Source organism: Rhizophagus irregularis, chromosome 17 (assembly GCF_026210795.1).
Source record: "Rhizophagus irregularis chromosome 17, complete sequence".
NCBI lineage: Eukaryota > Fungi > Glomeromycota > Glomeromycetes > Glomerales > Glomeraceae > Rhizophagus > Rhizophagus irregularis.
The window spans coordinates 4,056,643-4,072,880 of NC_089445.1; the positions used below are offsets into that span (position 1 = coordinate 4,056,643).

The 16,238-nt window shown below is 29.4% G+C and overlaps 4 protein-coding genes across 4 annotated transcripts; 2 read left to right on the top strand and 2 right to left on the bottom strand.

Annotated features, from left to right (window-relative positions):
• Positions 1–1,992: 1,992 nt before the first annotated feature.
• On the bottom strand, positions 1,993–4,037 carry OCT59_009577 (uncharacterized protein; the record flags this gene model as incomplete). Its single annotated transcript, XM_066133670.1, has 7 exons — positions 3,816–4,037; positions 3,579–3,723; positions 3,227–3,448; positions 3,095–3,164; positions 2,688–2,857; positions 2,271–2,616; positions 1,993–2,201 (listed from the first exon to the last, which is right to left on the bottom strand). The coding sequence occupies exons 3-7, from the start codon at positions 3,293–3,295 to the stop codon at positions 1,993–1,995; spliced, it is 864 nt and encodes a 287-aa protein (XP_066000088.1). The 5' UTR covers positions 3,296–3,448; positions 3,579–3,723; positions 3,816–4,037.
• A 38-nt stretch (positions 4,038–4,075) lies between these two features.
• OCT59_009578 (uncharacterized protein) lies at positions 4,076–4,537 on the top strand (the record flags this gene model as incomplete). The annotated part of the gene is made up of 3 exons (XM_066133671.1): positions 4,076–4,158; positions 4,324–4,384; positions 4,457–4,537. 3 exons carry the CDS (start codon positions 4,076–4,078, stop codon positions 4,535–4,537), a joined length of 225 nt encoding a protein of 74 aa, XP_066000089.1.
• Positions 4,538–9,142: 4,605 nt separating this feature from the next.
• Positions 9,143–10,189, top strand: OCT59_009579 (uncharacterized protein; the record flags this gene model as incomplete). Its single annotated transcript, XM_066133672.1, has 1 exon — positions 9,143–10,189. The coding sequence occupies one exon, from the start codon at positions 9,143–9,145 to the stop codon at positions 10,187–10,189; it is 1,047 nt and encodes a 348-aa protein (XP_066000090.1).
• Positions 10,190–11,363: 1,174 nt separating this feature from the next.
• OCT59_009580 (uncharacterized protein) lies at positions 11,364–12,893 on the bottom strand (the record flags this gene model as incomplete). Its single annotated transcript, XM_066133673.1, has 7 exons — positions 11,364–11,572; positions 11,640–11,801; positions 11,882–11,984; positions 12,060–12,229; positions 12,483–12,552; positions 12,615–12,827; positions 12,891–12,893. The coding sequence occupies 7 exons, from the start codon at positions 12,891–12,893 to the stop codon at positions 11,364–11,366; spliced, it is 930 nt and encodes a 309-aa protein (XP_066000091.1).
• Positions 12,894–16,238: the final 3,345 nt, after the last annotated feature.

Sequence of the window (16,238 nt, forward strand, 5' to 3'; positions counted from 1 at the left end):
AATTCTTTTACTGCTGACGAATTTATTCAATGTGGATAAGGATGAAATTACAATGGGAATAATTCTTCCCAGTAATAATCAAGAAGAAGACAGAAGTAGAAAAGGTTCCATTACTCATAATGGAGCTATTGAATTTTATATAAAGTGATTTTTATATTTGGAGCCACAGGAATATACTTTTGATACGAAAAAAGTATTGAAATTTGTTAAAAAGCTAAAAGAAAGAAGCTTTTATTTCTGCAAGACAGACTAATCTTGATAATTATATTAATACAATGGAGTAATATTATTAATGTAATTAAGAGGCTTGATTTTCGTTACGTCTATATAAATGTCGAACAAGGAGAATGGAAAAAGTTTAGTGACTTGGAATTCCTACTTAAATGCGAATCAATTTTTATAGTTGATTAGAACTTCTTTCATGAAGTCTTATACCTCTATAAATAAATTTCAACCCAAGCCCTAAATCCAAAGCACCTATTACGAAATTCTTGTGCAATTACTGCAGTCGCTTCACTTGCCAAAATTGTTGCACAATTATGGACAGAAAATATCGTCAAAAATTCCTCATGAGGATCAAAATCTCGTGTAAGATATAGAAAGCGAGTGAGCAAAGAATGGATAGCTACATTGTTGATTGCTGGAACTCCCGGAATTGAAAGACATCATCCGTTCATCCTATTGTGCAAATACTCAAGGGTCCTTATGCTAGTGAATGAAAAAAATTGGAGTCTGCTATCAAAGTAAACAAAAATTATGGTGATTATTGGCTTTTTCCAACCATTTTAATTACAAAATTTCAAGTAATGAACATGAGGTACAGAAAAGAAACTTAACGGTTGAAATCAATGATATGCCAGCTGGTGATAAAAGCGGTATCACTTAACTAATTAAATTATCAAGAAAACAAAATACTATCGTTTGCATCTGGAATGTTATCATCAACAAATAAAAGTCGTGAAGGCTCAATAATTATGACAATTGCAATAAAGTGTGAATTTACAATTTCGACCAATGGATGTGGACCAATACTCATATCCGTCAATTTTTGAACTTGCTATCCCGATAATTTATTATGATATTAATTATGATGAAACAAAGACATTAAACCAAAATATATTCTAGAAAACACTGTTGCCTTAGCGGAGATTACGGTTGGTAAAAAAATTGATGGACAAAAAAGAACTGAATCTTATGCTAAATCTACAGATTCATTTCTACTATTGCGCTATGCTCATGGGAGGCAGTATAATATCTAAGACTAAAGCAATAAAGATTCATAATTTTTAATGGTATCATTTACACCTTCAGTTTTTCAGTCAACCAAAGCTTAAATAAGAGCTTTACGAAACAAAGTTCACGAACTTAACGTTCTATCAGCGGAAATTAGAATTTCTTTCGAGTCAATACATGTTAACCAAAGAATAATTCAGAATTTAAAAACAAGCATGTTGAAATTGAAGTTTACAGTCAACTTCTGCGCAAAAAAAAATGTCAGTTTCTTAAACATAATGAGAAATATTTTTCTTCTGAAATATTTTTAGCGTACGATTTTTTACTGTATGATCAGGTAGATTTCTTCGGTTGCATTTTTTGATTCAAAATGATTTTAAGAAGTAAAGCTGAAAATATATGTATGTGACATGAGTTATGACGGTAAACTGATAGATATAGTATTCCTGCAATAAACGAAAATAACACCGATGACATAAATCCTAATTGGCTAGTGTTACCTACAGAAATTTCATTACTTAGAATGTATTCCGTTAACTGCCTGTGACCTTTGACGAGAATATGATAATTTGGTGACAGGCCATATCAGATTTCGTATTAATAAAGGACTAACAAATACTAATATAGTGAATTTTTTTTTTTACTCATTATTTCATTGTACTGTACGATATATTTACGATAACCACGAAAATTAATCTATAATTTAAGTCATGTTGTCTACAAATGATACGAATAAAAAATACATCATAATTAAGTATTCTATAACTCATATTTGTTTATGTCACAGTCATAACTTGGTACGTTAACTTCATCGTTTTCTGGTGTTTCTGATATTTCTAATGTTGTTTCGATTTCTTCAGAACTAAAAATTTCTGATACAACTAAAGGTTCATTATTATTGAGTTCTTCAAGTTCTAAAATTACTTGGCGAATTTCTGGTCTTGTATTTGGTTCATGTTGCCAACACTCTATTGAAATAAATAACGACAGTTAAAATTAGATTACGATAAAAATTCATAGTATAACTCCATACTTACTTTTATACAGCGCAATAAATTTATGGTTTGTGCTTGGAGAAGGTTTTTCTCTCATACCCTCAAGGATGTTCGACTTGATTTTAATAATTTCGAAAGGGGAATTATTTTTTGTTTCAAAATCAAAAGGCGACTTACGACTTGTTAATTCCCAGAATAATACTCCTAGACTATATATATCGGATTTTTCGGTTAAATCACACGAATGGTCTTTAAGAATTTTTGGATCCATGTAAGGAATTACGCCATATGCTTTTTCTTTTTTGTTGATAACCGATCCGTGAAGACGTGAACGTCCGAAATCTGCTATTTTTATCGAATGTTGATGTATTAAAATATTACCGGGATGCTAAATAAAAAATATTTTAATTATAAAAAAACATAAATTGGAAGCAAATATAATATTCTGTAATAACTTACAAGATCACCATGGATAATTTGATGACTATGTAGACACAAAACTGCACTTGCGATATCATTTGCAAATTTTAATTGATCTTCCCATCTAAAAGTTGCAGCGTTTTCCCTTAAATACTCTCCTAATGTTCCACTATCCGCACATTCGAGGATGAGCGAATAATTTGTTTCGCCTAAAAAAGAAATACAGTATTTATAAGTGTTTGGACAGAGAATATTGGATTTTTCATTTCTAAACCAGATACTATCAGTAACTCGCACTTAAACATGGGAGTCTTACTAATATATTACTGTATACAGTAATGGTGAGAAGATATCAACAACGATAGTTTTTCAACTAGCAGGTTCTAGGATGTGTAACTGTTTTCCTAGCATATTTATTTACATAAAAAAAAAAATATTATCTTTACCTTCAAGTGTCGTAACTCCACAAATTTTAATAATATTTGGGTGACAATTAACTTTTCCCATTAAATAAACCTAGAAAATAATAATGTGAGATTTTATCTACAAATAAAAAAATGCTCATAAACAAAACAAACCTCATTAATAATATCATCCCTAGAACTATTGCGAAATCTTTTAATTGCATATGTTGTTGTTGTTTCCATCCATTTCGCGGTGTAAACCGAAGCAGAACCTCCAAAGCCGATAGTCTTAGAAAGATTCTTAAATTCTCGATGATCATAATAATAAATTATCTGTGATACCTCGCCATCCAACAATATTTTTATCCCTTTTGTATCACTATCTTCGAGATGCAGCTGCTACAGTATCATAAATTCAAAATTAACTTCACCATATTAATTAGAGGTGGTGCAGCATATACATTATCGACTTCCATATTTGGCGATTTGCATTATTTGGATTTGCATTATTTGGATTTGTGCATACCCTTTCAAATGTACATCAAACAAAAATTTCCGCTGCGCCGGAAAAAAAAAACCATTTAAATATCGGGCTTTTTCGCTTTTTTCCCCTCGTCTTTCCTATGTGGCGCAGTCCCAAAGTCAACAAACTATATAGTTATTTTTAATAACTAAATAAAGTAAATTATGTGTTAATGCTGACAAGAAAACAAAAGAAACCGGAAAATAAAATAGTAAAATAATAGTAAATAGTCTTTCTTACTTTCTAAATTGTTGTAGATGATCCTCGTTGTTTACTTATTTAAATTTGCTTCTTTGTTTCCACACTGGTGTTAAAGAAACAGAGCAAAAACAATACTCTAGTGGTATTAAGTTTCATATACGACCAAAAAAGTGTCTGAGGAAATTTTTTTGTAACTTCAGAGAATAGATGACAAGAAAATCCCAGTCTAGAAATAATAGGTTTATGTGAACAAAAATATTTAGCCGACATTTTTTGGGGACTGAGGGGATATTGGAATGATGATCATTTTGGTGCGACAATTAAAACGTGCCGTTAGAATAGATGATATAACTATGTATAGAAAGGATCTGTCAATTTTCAAGTTACTAGTTACTCAAGTGATACGATCATATTATATTGTGCTTGTGCGACAAAAAATTGCCAATTTCCGAATTAACGTGATCACAACTAGTCACGTAATCGTTGATGATGCAGATTTTGCTTTATTATACAACTCTCTGTTGTGCCGAAGAGCATGCTAAGTTAGTGTGGAACACCTGCCTGTCACGGTTTATTGGTTTAATGGTATCAAACTGGCCATAAGGGAAGTAAGTGACGATCAATTTGTTGTTCATTTCGGTTTATGTTTAAATCTCTAATTTATTTATCCTATTTTATAGGATGCTCATCATATACTCCGTTCTCGCCAAAAGAGCAACTGGCCGAAACATTGGGCCGAGAGAAATTTACATGACTTATGATCATGCTATTATTACGTAACCAGTTTAATACAAACGCTTTTTAACTCTTTTACCCTCTCAACTTTTTTCTGTAATCTCCAGTGAACGTAATTTGCATATTTAATTGGTAAGTTTTGGTTCTTGTTTCTTCAATTTTTTATATTTGATATGGCTGACAGTGCCTGACACATCTAATCTTGTTTTGGTCTACCTTTATTTTATAACTTTTCGGTTAATTTCTACTTTGATTTCACTTTTCGGTTAGGATTCATTTTGTTTCTTGGTTATTATTTGATTCTGGGTTTCTTTTAATTATAAGTTTTTATGGTTTCTATTTTATTGATTCTTTTAGCTTTTTTATTTGGTTCTCTTATTTTTGCTTCACTTTGATTTTGTTCAAATGATCTTTTATTTTTCATTTTGTTTTTGATTTGGTTCATTTAAATAACCCTTGATTTTGATTTGTTCCGTTTTTGGATTTTCCATTAGTTTTAAAATTATTTCTGTCAATACTTTCAACAAAATTAGTACAATTCTCCATTCAATAATAAAAATCTTAATCTTTTAATCATTCTTGTATTTCAATAATGATCATCATATTTCTAATTAAAATTAACTATAATTACTCAATGAATAAAACTTTAATAAATTTTATATTAAAATGTTTGGGTATTAGGCTTGAATCCATTATAAGACGAAAGTGTCCGTTCAACATGCAATGTCATTAGTATGATCATCTTTCCTCCGAATTCGCATATTTACCTGATATGACGGCAAGGAAAGTTCCCAATATTTATTTATTCACATGTAAAAAGTAACATACCTGCCATTCCTTTAAAGTCATACACGCAGTGGACTTTGCAGGTACTTTATGTACATACGTAGTGTCAGAAATTGATGAATTTATCAAAGAAACTCAACTCATAGCTGAGTCATATACGGAAAATTTTCTTGAATGGATTCCATTTGACAGATTCGAAAATATTGTTAGGATAAGGAGGATTTAGCACCGTTTATCGTGCAACTTGAATGGATAGATATAGAATATTATATTTTGACAATAATTTATACGAACAAAATGTACCATCACGTAGAAAACCAGTTACAGTGGCACTAAAAACTCTAAATAAATTTATGAAAGCCTCAAGTGATTCTTTATGAGAGGTACTGTATTTTAACAATTTTTTTGTAAAAAAACAATTAAATCGTATTTGACACATTTTAATTAATATAATAGAATTATAATTATAAACGATTTTTTTTAAAAAAAAAACTTCCTAACCTTTTTTGCTATTTATAAAAAAATCTTTTGATGAATTTTTTGCTGAAATTTCTTTTCCAAATATTTTTGTTATAGTTATTCCATCAATTCATTTATTTTTTCATATATTTTTTTTTAGAATTTTGCTAACTTTCTCTCTGGGAGATGTCACCTAGGTGACATCACCTGTACTAAAAAATAAAATTTATAACTTTTATAACTGGAAATTTTATTTTTAAAATGACGTCATCAAATTTAATAACTCCAGCGAACCCAAACCTTATCCTAATCCTAACCCCTAACCATAATCCTAATCCTAACCCTAATCCTAACCCTAATCCTAATCCTCTAACCCAATCCCTAACCCTAACTCTAACCCTAACTAATCTACATGATTTAATTTTACGTAGGTGATGTTACCTGGGTTAAATCACATGGGGAGAAAACTAGTCTTATACTTTTTTTTAATTGGTTTTTCGCTCGTTACTTCGATTTAAAGGCTACATATCGAGCTTACCACATGTAAAATGTGCAGTTAATAAATAAAATACCAATAAAACAATAAATCCTTGTGCTAGCGAAAAAAATAAAACACCACAGTTAAGTTCAACTATTTAGATTTTTACATAATCACAAATTGCGCTCCGAACGTAAAAATTTTTTGCTTCCTTTTTTACAGTTACATAGAATTAAATTTTTATGCCGTTCAAACTATTTAAGTTTTGTCAATAGAAACACCGCATCTGATGAAATCCCAATGTCTTTTCTTCCGTAAATAAAATTCTTACTAATAAACCTAAAAACGTGGGACGCAGATGTATTATGCAACACAACGAAGAAACGCGACCGTATGGTGCAATATACAAACGAAACGAATAAAAAAATTTTTAATTTTTTTTTTTTTTAAAAAAAACAATCGGAATTGTTTAATTTTTAGACAAATTGGACGAATTGTGGAACTTTTTTTTTCTTATTTTGTTTGTTCTTTACTTACTACTTGCTTTAATTAATCCTTCAGTTAATTACCATAATCTCCTTCCTTCACTCTAATTCTTTACTCTAATCTTGGCCATTTCCTTGATTCCTAATCCTAATTTCTTCTCCTTATACTAATTCTTCTGATTTCTTTCTCTTACGCTATTAAATCCTGATTTCTTCCCTTGTATAATCCTTGTGATTTCTTTTCCTTACATTAATCTCTTATCTGATCAAACTTCCCTAACTTCTTCCTTTATTCTAATCTATATCCTAATCCTCTTATCGATTGATGTGGTGGAGGGTGGTATTACGGACTTACGGTGCGGTGTGGTGGTGTGATGGTGGCGTTGTTGAGAGTGTGATGTGGCGGTGATGTGATGGTGGTGACGGGCCGATGATGAATTGATGATGGTGGTGAAGGTGGTGTTGAAGGACTGAAGGTAATGGTGAAGGTGGTGGTAAAGGCGGTAGTGGAGGAGGTGGCTGAGGATGGTGAATAGATCATAACTCTTTTTGATCGTGATATAAATTTGGATTATCCGAAAGAATTTCTTTTTTTTTATTCGAAATACGGAATTATTTTATTTTGCTAATCTCAAGAAAGCTATAATGATGCAAAGATCTTTTTTCTTTTTTCTCTTTATTGCACTTTATGTCTCGAATTCGTATTAAACAATAAGCTAGATAGTTACACAAATTCGATTTCAGTACAAAAAAATCTTTAAAATCTTTGACGAAAAAAAAAAAATATAATTGTGAATAAACTTACATGATCTTCAATTTGTAGAAATTGCGATTTGCTTTAGAAAGAACATGAAATTTTTCCGTTAAAATTTGATTTAACGTATATTGCAGCATTTCATTGGCCTTAAAGTCTCTGCATTCAATATACTGTAGCACAACTTGAATCATTTATGCGTATGATCGTATACTATCAACAAATCAATGGTCGATCATCCAATCAGTATTAAAAAAATATTGCGTATTACAAGTTACTCTTTTATTACTATTATTCATATTGTATCGTAGAGGATTCTTCCGTAAAAATTAAAATCACAACTTCACATATGTTAACCATTAGACACGGAAAGAGAGTATTCGAATTATCTTGTAATTCTTCAAATATCGATTTATTGTGCCAGGAAAATAAAAGAACTCTATAATTTTTGCAGTAATAGAATGTTTGATAAAACTTTCAGGATTCTATTAGAATTTCTTCAAATTTTGCAAATTTGTTGTCAAATATATAAATCTTATGTATATTAAATTTCAGCCTTCTATCTTTCTTGGTTATCTCTCAATCGATTTTTTAATTTAATAAAAAAAAAATCATCAAAAATTTAAACTGTAAAAAATATATAAATTTCATAAAGCATTCAAAATTGAAGTTTATTAAAACTTGAATAATTGTGGTTTGAGTTTATGCCATGTTAATTTCATTAAAAAAAATTTGACACTTTATTTTTCATTAGTTGTTGAGAAAATTGATTCATCATGATGATCGTAATCCCTTACTAATTTTCATTAAAAGAACTAAAATTCAAAATTAAACATAAAATAAATATAAAAATTATATAAATATATTTAATGTTTAGATTAATAATTTTCAAAATATACAAATAAAAATTATTAATCCAAATATTTTAATGTGGTTAAATTTATCTAAATTTTAATGATTTTCGAGGATTTTTGAGTCAATTTTAATTTTAATTTACTGAAAACTAACTGATTAAAATAGCAACAAATTTTTTTAATAAATTAATTATGGATATGCTTTTATGTTTATAATTTTTTATTATGGATATACAGGCATATTGGTAATTTCTGAGCACAATATTAAAATCTTTATGAAATTTTCATTTCTTAAATTTTTAAACGATTTTTTTTTCAAATTAAAAAATTGATTGAGAGACAACTAAGTAAGACAAAAGGCTGAGACTTAATATACACAATGTTTACACATTTAACAACTAACTTGCAAAATTTGAAGAAATTTCAATCACTGGTTTTTTATTTTTTGTTCATTTTGTAATTCCGATTACTTTTTTCGCGAACTGTATTTAACCGAATTTCTGGTAACGGGAATCAACTTTGAATTAGGCAGTGTAACATTCCTATGATCACAATTTAGCCGATTAATATGTCCATCACAATAATTTATAGATTATGCTGGTTAGGATCTTATGAATTTTTTCGTTTATTGGACAAATATAAAATACGAAACAAGATTAGTCCTATCAACTGGTAGTATCAGAGTATCAGACAGTTATCGAAAACACTAACGATGATCACTCAGCCAGGTCTTGGTATTATGATGCACAACATATATATACTGCCTTAAAAACTTTTATCTGTTACAACTATCCAACATACAGCTATCCAACAAAATGCGCCATTTAAAACGTCTTCTCTTTGGAATTATTCTCTTATCATCCTTTGATTCAGCTTTTGCTGACGAATATGACCCTAGTCAAGACATATTTGATCAATTAATCAATGTGATTGCTCCTCTACTGATAATTTTTTTATTTGACACGGAAGAAGTTAAGAAACCCCCAGAAGATAAGAAAAAACCAGTAGACAATAGAGAGTCAGAAGCGAGAAATTCAGAAAATTTAGACGTAGAGACGGCAGAAAGACCCAAGTCAACGTTAAAATCATCCTCTAAACGAGCTTCCGAAGATAATAGAGCAGAAGAGAAAGAAAATATAGGAGGGACCCCAATAAATTCGAGAGGAGATTTAGGTGAAAAAACGGAAGAAAGACCCAAGTCAACGTTAAAACAATCCCCTAAACGAGTTTTCGATGACTTTCTTTATATTTTATCCTCATTCGTTCTACCAACTATAGTATTTTATATAAACCACGAAGAATTCGCAACGCCCATCTGGATTCCAATCCTTTCTGTAGCCATAACTGGTGTTATTATCATTTCAATCGTATGGATTTATATGTTCCCAAAAAGTCCCAAAATACCTATGGTGTTAGCTGATATATTTTCACTCACTCATGAAATTTGTTTCATATTTTACACCCGATATAACCCGGTGAATAATTTAAATTTAAAAAACGGATTCAGCTACTTACACGTAGCACTTTTAATCTTCGGGACGATTATTTTGCTTTATGTATATTACAAGTTGATTAAGGAGAAAGCAGTACCTAACAATAGATTCATTATTATTTGCAATAGACTATATCTCTTAACGAATCCAGTAATCCAAATGTTAAATATGGCACTACTTTCTGGCAATGGCTATTATTTGACGAAATTAATATTAGCAATAAATATAACTTTCCTCTCAAGAATTGTAGATTATGCTAGAGAAAAACCGGATTTAAATAATCACCTCGATGAACAAATAGGCTATCTATATGGTACAGTTATCAGTGCCTTTGGCCAAAATGTTGGGTCTTGGAATTTTACTTTTTGATAAAATATTTTACACTTTACTATTATCATCTTCCCTTATTTTTATTTACATTTCGTACATCTCATCTTTTTATTTTCGATAAATTTTTTATTTTTGTTATTTGTTTTTTATTTTAAATGCGACATTATTATTTTGGCTATGAAAAATTGGAATACCGTAAATTTTCACGAATTTTAGAATCATCAAAAAGATCATCGGTAAATCTGTAAAGCTTTTTAATTCTTCCGTTAAGTATCAATTTTTCCAAGATAAATTATCAATAAATTCTGTCAGCGAAGTTGTATAATTGCAAGATATTTTATAATTACTGTTCACCTCGATTGCTTGCGTTGACTATTAACAAATTTCTCAAGAATTTGTTACGTACGTTGATATCAATTTCGCTAGTTTCGTAATATTATACTGTAATATTTTTATAAAACAAAAAGTTGAGTTTCTAATAAAAATTTTCTAAAGATGTATACATGATATAGGTAAGTATAATCGTCTGAGTGCATATTATAATAACATTAACGAATCAAAATTTCCTCATAATGAAAATGTCGATTGCATCCTAGCCGGATACTCTACAAGATGTTATTTTTTGTGATTGCAAAGTAATGATGATATACGAGAACTTACACTTGAAATATCTCATACACTAACCAAATATTGACGAAAGTGAATCCAAGATAATACTAGTGTATTTACCAATTTCAATGACGGCCATCAACGAATGATGTATCAGACCACTAAATATCATCACCAGTATGATGTAATGCCGGCCAGTATTTTAATAGATTTTTAATTCTGGCCAAAAGTACATGTGTGTGATCACATGTCTCCATGTTTCTCGTCATCAAGATTTTTTCATTAAAGGTAAACGAAAACAACACCGATGACACAAATCCTAATTGGCTAGTGTTACTTACAGAAATTTCATTAACTTAGAATGTATTCCGTTAACTGCCTGACAAGAGTATGATAATCTGGTGACAGACCATATCAGATTTCGAATATAATTAATAAAGGACCAACAAATACTAATATAGTGAATTTTTTTTTTTACTCATTATTTCATTGTACTGTACGATATATTTACAATAACCACGAAAATTAATCTATAATTTATTCAACTATAAAGGCATGTTGTCTACAAATAATACGAATAAAAAGTACATCATAATTAAGTGTCCTATAACTCACATTTGTTTATGTCACAGTCATAACTTGGTATGTTAACTTCATCGTTTTCTGGTGTTTTTGATATTTCTAATGTTGTTTCGATTTCTTTAAAACTAACATTTTCTGATACAACTAAAGGCTCATTATTATTGAGTTCTTCAAGTTCTGAAATTACTTGACGAATTTTTGGTCTTGTATTTGGTTCATGTTGCCAACACTCTATTGAAATAAATAACGACAGTTAAAATTTGATTACTAAAAAATCATAATATAATTTCATACTTACTTTCATACAGCGCAATGAATTTATGGTTTGTGCTTGGAGAAGGTTTTTCTCTCATACCCTCAAGGATGTTCGACTTGATTTTAATAATTTCGAAAGGGAAATTATTTTTTGTTTCAAAATCAAAAGGCGATTCACGACTTGTTAATTCCCAGAATAATACTCCTAGACTATATATATCAGATTTTTTAGTTAAATCACACGAATGATCTTTAGGAATTTTGGATCCATGTAAGGAATTAAACCATGTGCTTTTTCTTTTTTGTTGATAACCGATCCGTGTAGACGTGAACGTCCGAAATCTGCTATTTTTATCGAATGTTGATGTATTAAAACATTGCCGGGATGCTAAATAAAAAATATGTTAATTATAAAAAAAACAACATAAATTGGAAGCAAATATAATATTCTGTAATAACTTACGAGATCACTGTGGATAATTTGATGCCTATGTAGACACAAAACTGCACTCGCGATATCATTTGCAAATTTTAATTGATCTTCCCATCTAAAAGTTGCAGCGTTTTCCCTTAAATACTCTCCTAATGTTCCACTATCCGCATATTCGAGGATGAGCGAATAATTTGTTTCGCCTAAAAAAGAAATACAGTACTTATAAGTGTTTATACAAAGTGGACAGAGAATATTGGATTTTTCATATCTAAACCAGATACTATCAGAAACTCGCACTTAAAACATGGGAGTCTTATCTAGTATATTAGTAATGTTATAAATGTTAAGAAGATATCAATACCGATAGTTTTCAATAGCAGGTCTAGGATGGCGTCATTGAGTTGTGTAACTGTTATCTCAGTATTTTCATTTACATAAAAAAATATTTTTTACCTTCGAGTGTCGTAACTCCACAGATTTTAATAATATTTGGGTGACAATTAACTTTTCCCATTAAATAAACCTAGAAAATAATAACGTGAGACTTTATCTACAAACAAAAAAATGCTCATAAACAAAACAAACCTCATTAATAATATCATCCCTAAAACTATTGCGAAATCTTTTAATTGCATATGTTGTTGTTCCCATCCATTTTGTAGTGTAAACCGAAGCAGAACCTCCAAAGCCGATAGTCTTAGAAAGATTCTCAAATTCTCGAGGATCGTAATAATTAATTATCTGTGATACCTCTCCATCCAATAATATTTTTATTTCGTTTGTATCACACACTTCGAGCTATAGGTATCATGAATTCAAAATTAACTTCACCATATTAATTAGAGGTGGCGCAGCAGATACCATATTTGGCGATTTGCTATCATTTGGATTTTCTGTATTTTAGTATAACCTAACCAAAACGAAAATTTCTGCTGTGCCGTAAAAAAAAACCATTTAAATATCGGGCTTTTTCGCTTTTTTCCACTCGTCTTTCCTATGTGGCGCAGTCCAAAAATCAACTAACTATATCAGATATAGTTATTTTTAATAACTAAATAAAGTAAATTATGTGTTAATATTGACAAGAAAACAGAAGAAGCGGAAAATAAAATAGTAAATAGTCTTTCTTACTTTCTAAATTGTTGTATATGATCCTCGTTGTTTACTTATTTAAATTTGCTCATTAAGTTTCATATACGACCAACAAAGTGTCTGAGGGAATTTTTTTTTAACTTCAGAGAATAGGTGACAAGAAAATCCCAGTCTATTGAACGAAATGATAGGTTTAAGTGAACAAAAATATTCAGCCGATATTTTTGGGGAATGATGATCATTTTGGTGCGACAATTAAAAACGTGCCCGATTAAGCATAGGGAAAGTTCCATATATGTTTTATCAATGTTACACATATGATTTTACTATAGAATTCAATCCGCCATAAATGCATTATAGTACATAGTAAACAACTTAACACCTGATAAAACCACTTCGTTTTATTGAAAACTATCAACATATTCAAAGACAACCGATGTTACTAGGAAGAACTTGAACTGTTACACTAATAAAATTTGGTCTTTTTTTTATTGTTCCTAGACTCACGTGAGAAAGAATAAGAGCTAAATGATGATCTTTTCCTTGAAATTTTTTGTGAGACCTTCAAAATCGGCTCAATGATCTGTTATAAAATCGATTTCAGCCAATCAGATCTTTGCTGATAAACAAATGAAATCAAACTACCCTTATGCTTCCCGATTATTGGTCCTTTATATAAGCTAGATAGTTACACAAATTCGATTTCAGTACAAAAACTCTTTGGCGAAAAAAAATATAATTGTGAATAATCTTACGTGATTTTCAGTTTGTAGAAATTGCGATTTGCTTTAGAAAGAACGTGAAATTTTTCCGTTAAAATTTGATTTAACGTATATTGCAGCATTTCACTGGCCTTAAAGTCTCTGCATTCTATATACTGTAGCACAACTTCAGTGAATCATTCATGCGTATGATCGTATATTATATATCGATTCAACAAATCAATGGTCGATCATCCATCAGTATTAAAAAAAACATTGCGTATCACAAATTACTATTACTCATATTGTATCGTAGAGGATTCCTCCGTAAAAATTAAAATCAGTCATGAAAAGAGAGTATTCGAATTATCTTGTAGTTCTTCAATCGTTTTATTGTGCCAGAAAATAAGAACTATATAATTTTTTTTTAAATATAATTTTTTGCAGTAATAGAATGTTTGATAAAACTTTCAGGAGTTTTTTATTCCTTTTAGAAATTTTCTTTTTTTAATTAAAGAACACGATTCGCAAAAAGTGAAAGAATTCTAAACCGATAATTTTTTTTTCTAATTTTATATCTAATGAACTATTATTGGTCTTATTATATTACAACAATATTAATAAGATTTATGTTTTAAAAATTGTCACTTTATTCTAATTTTTATTTGATATTGATCTACATCATTGCGCAGTTATAATTGTACCACTAGATGTTTACGGCCAAAGGATCTGCGAAATTATGCAATTATGAAATTAATTCACGAGCTTTGGCCAGCATTAGATTTCCTTTTTGGTTTTATAACAAGGTATGGTAAAGAGATTCTATAAATTTGTTCCAGACTTCTAAAAAAGAATTCAAAAAAAGAACAATAGAATCATTAAATGCATATTACATGTAACCTATACAGACAATAAATTTCTGTAAAAGGGTAACAAAATAAGGATTAAAAAAGACAATTTTTGCTTTTTATTATTATTAAAAAAAATGGGATAATTATTTTAGAATTTTTTTTTGAATCAAAAAATTTAATTTTATTGGCGTAAACATATGTAATACATGCAAAGAATTTTTTGTTGCATAATTCTTTACATTTTTACAATGAATTATTACATACAAAAAGACGTCATGAGAACTTTATTTATTTGATTAAAATGAAATAAATAAGTAATTTCTAAAAGAATAATATAGTTAATGAAATATTTGGCGTTTCAGAATTGGTCATTTATCATCTTTGTTTAGATAAGAGTCCAATCTAAATGAAGTATCTTATCAAAGAGAAATGGACAATACGAACAAATTTAGTTAATTATTTTTAATTTTTCTTTGTTTTTTTTACCAAAAAAAGCAAAAAAAGGGTTTTATACATCAGTATAAATTTTTTTGAATCGGATCATCGGATCTATTAATTTTGCTATTTTTGCTATTGTACTATTAAGTTTTACGAAATCATCATTAAAAGCATGGACATTTTTGTCAAAGGTGATCTTCGTATAAACCACTATAAATAAACCCACGAATCTCACGAACCTAGAAAAACCTCAAAACTTTTATTAAACCATATATTAGTAAATTACACTAAAATCACTATTAATTATCACTTGTTGATTTATATAAAAATTATTTACGCTCTTCAAATTCATAAAAGAAACATTTTTAAATGAAAATTCTCTCGAAATTTTTTAAACCAGATTTTAAATATTTATCAAAATTCAAATTTAAATGAAAGTCACTTATGGCCGCTTGTATCAAGGCCATCTATAGCTTCCAATTTGTAATATTGGCACAAAATCATATCACGACGAAAGTTATCATGTGATCTGATTTACTAGAAAAGATTTTGAAAAATTTTATTTGAATAGCCGATAACCATTTTATTAAATGTCAAAGATCGATGTTAAAATTATTGAAGAATGGATAAAGGATGAAATTGTTAAATCAAATAGAAGGAGACAAGACTCGAAAGATTAAAGACGTTGTAACGTAAACATTTGTGAACCGTTCAATGTTAAACATTTTGTGAACCGTTCAATGTTAAACAAGATGTTGGCACATTTTCTACGTGTCTCAGATTTTATTGGCTAATTTGATTCACGTGACTAAGACAACTTTCATACAAACAAATTACTATATAAAATACTGAAATTTTAAGACCAGTCAGGACTTCCCGTACCATTCCGAAATTAAACAACCCCCGAAAATAAGCAACCCTGGCCCGCATTATGGCGATTTTGAACAGAATTATGACTACTTTGGCCGGAATTAAGTTCAAAAATGGTTGTTTAATTTCGGAACGGTACGGTAGGTACAGTATATACTCATTTTTGACGATTTGTCGAGGATAAATTAATAAACTTCGTTTGTAATATTTAAAGATTATTATTTCTAACTAGCACAATCATTTAAGAATTGAGTTCT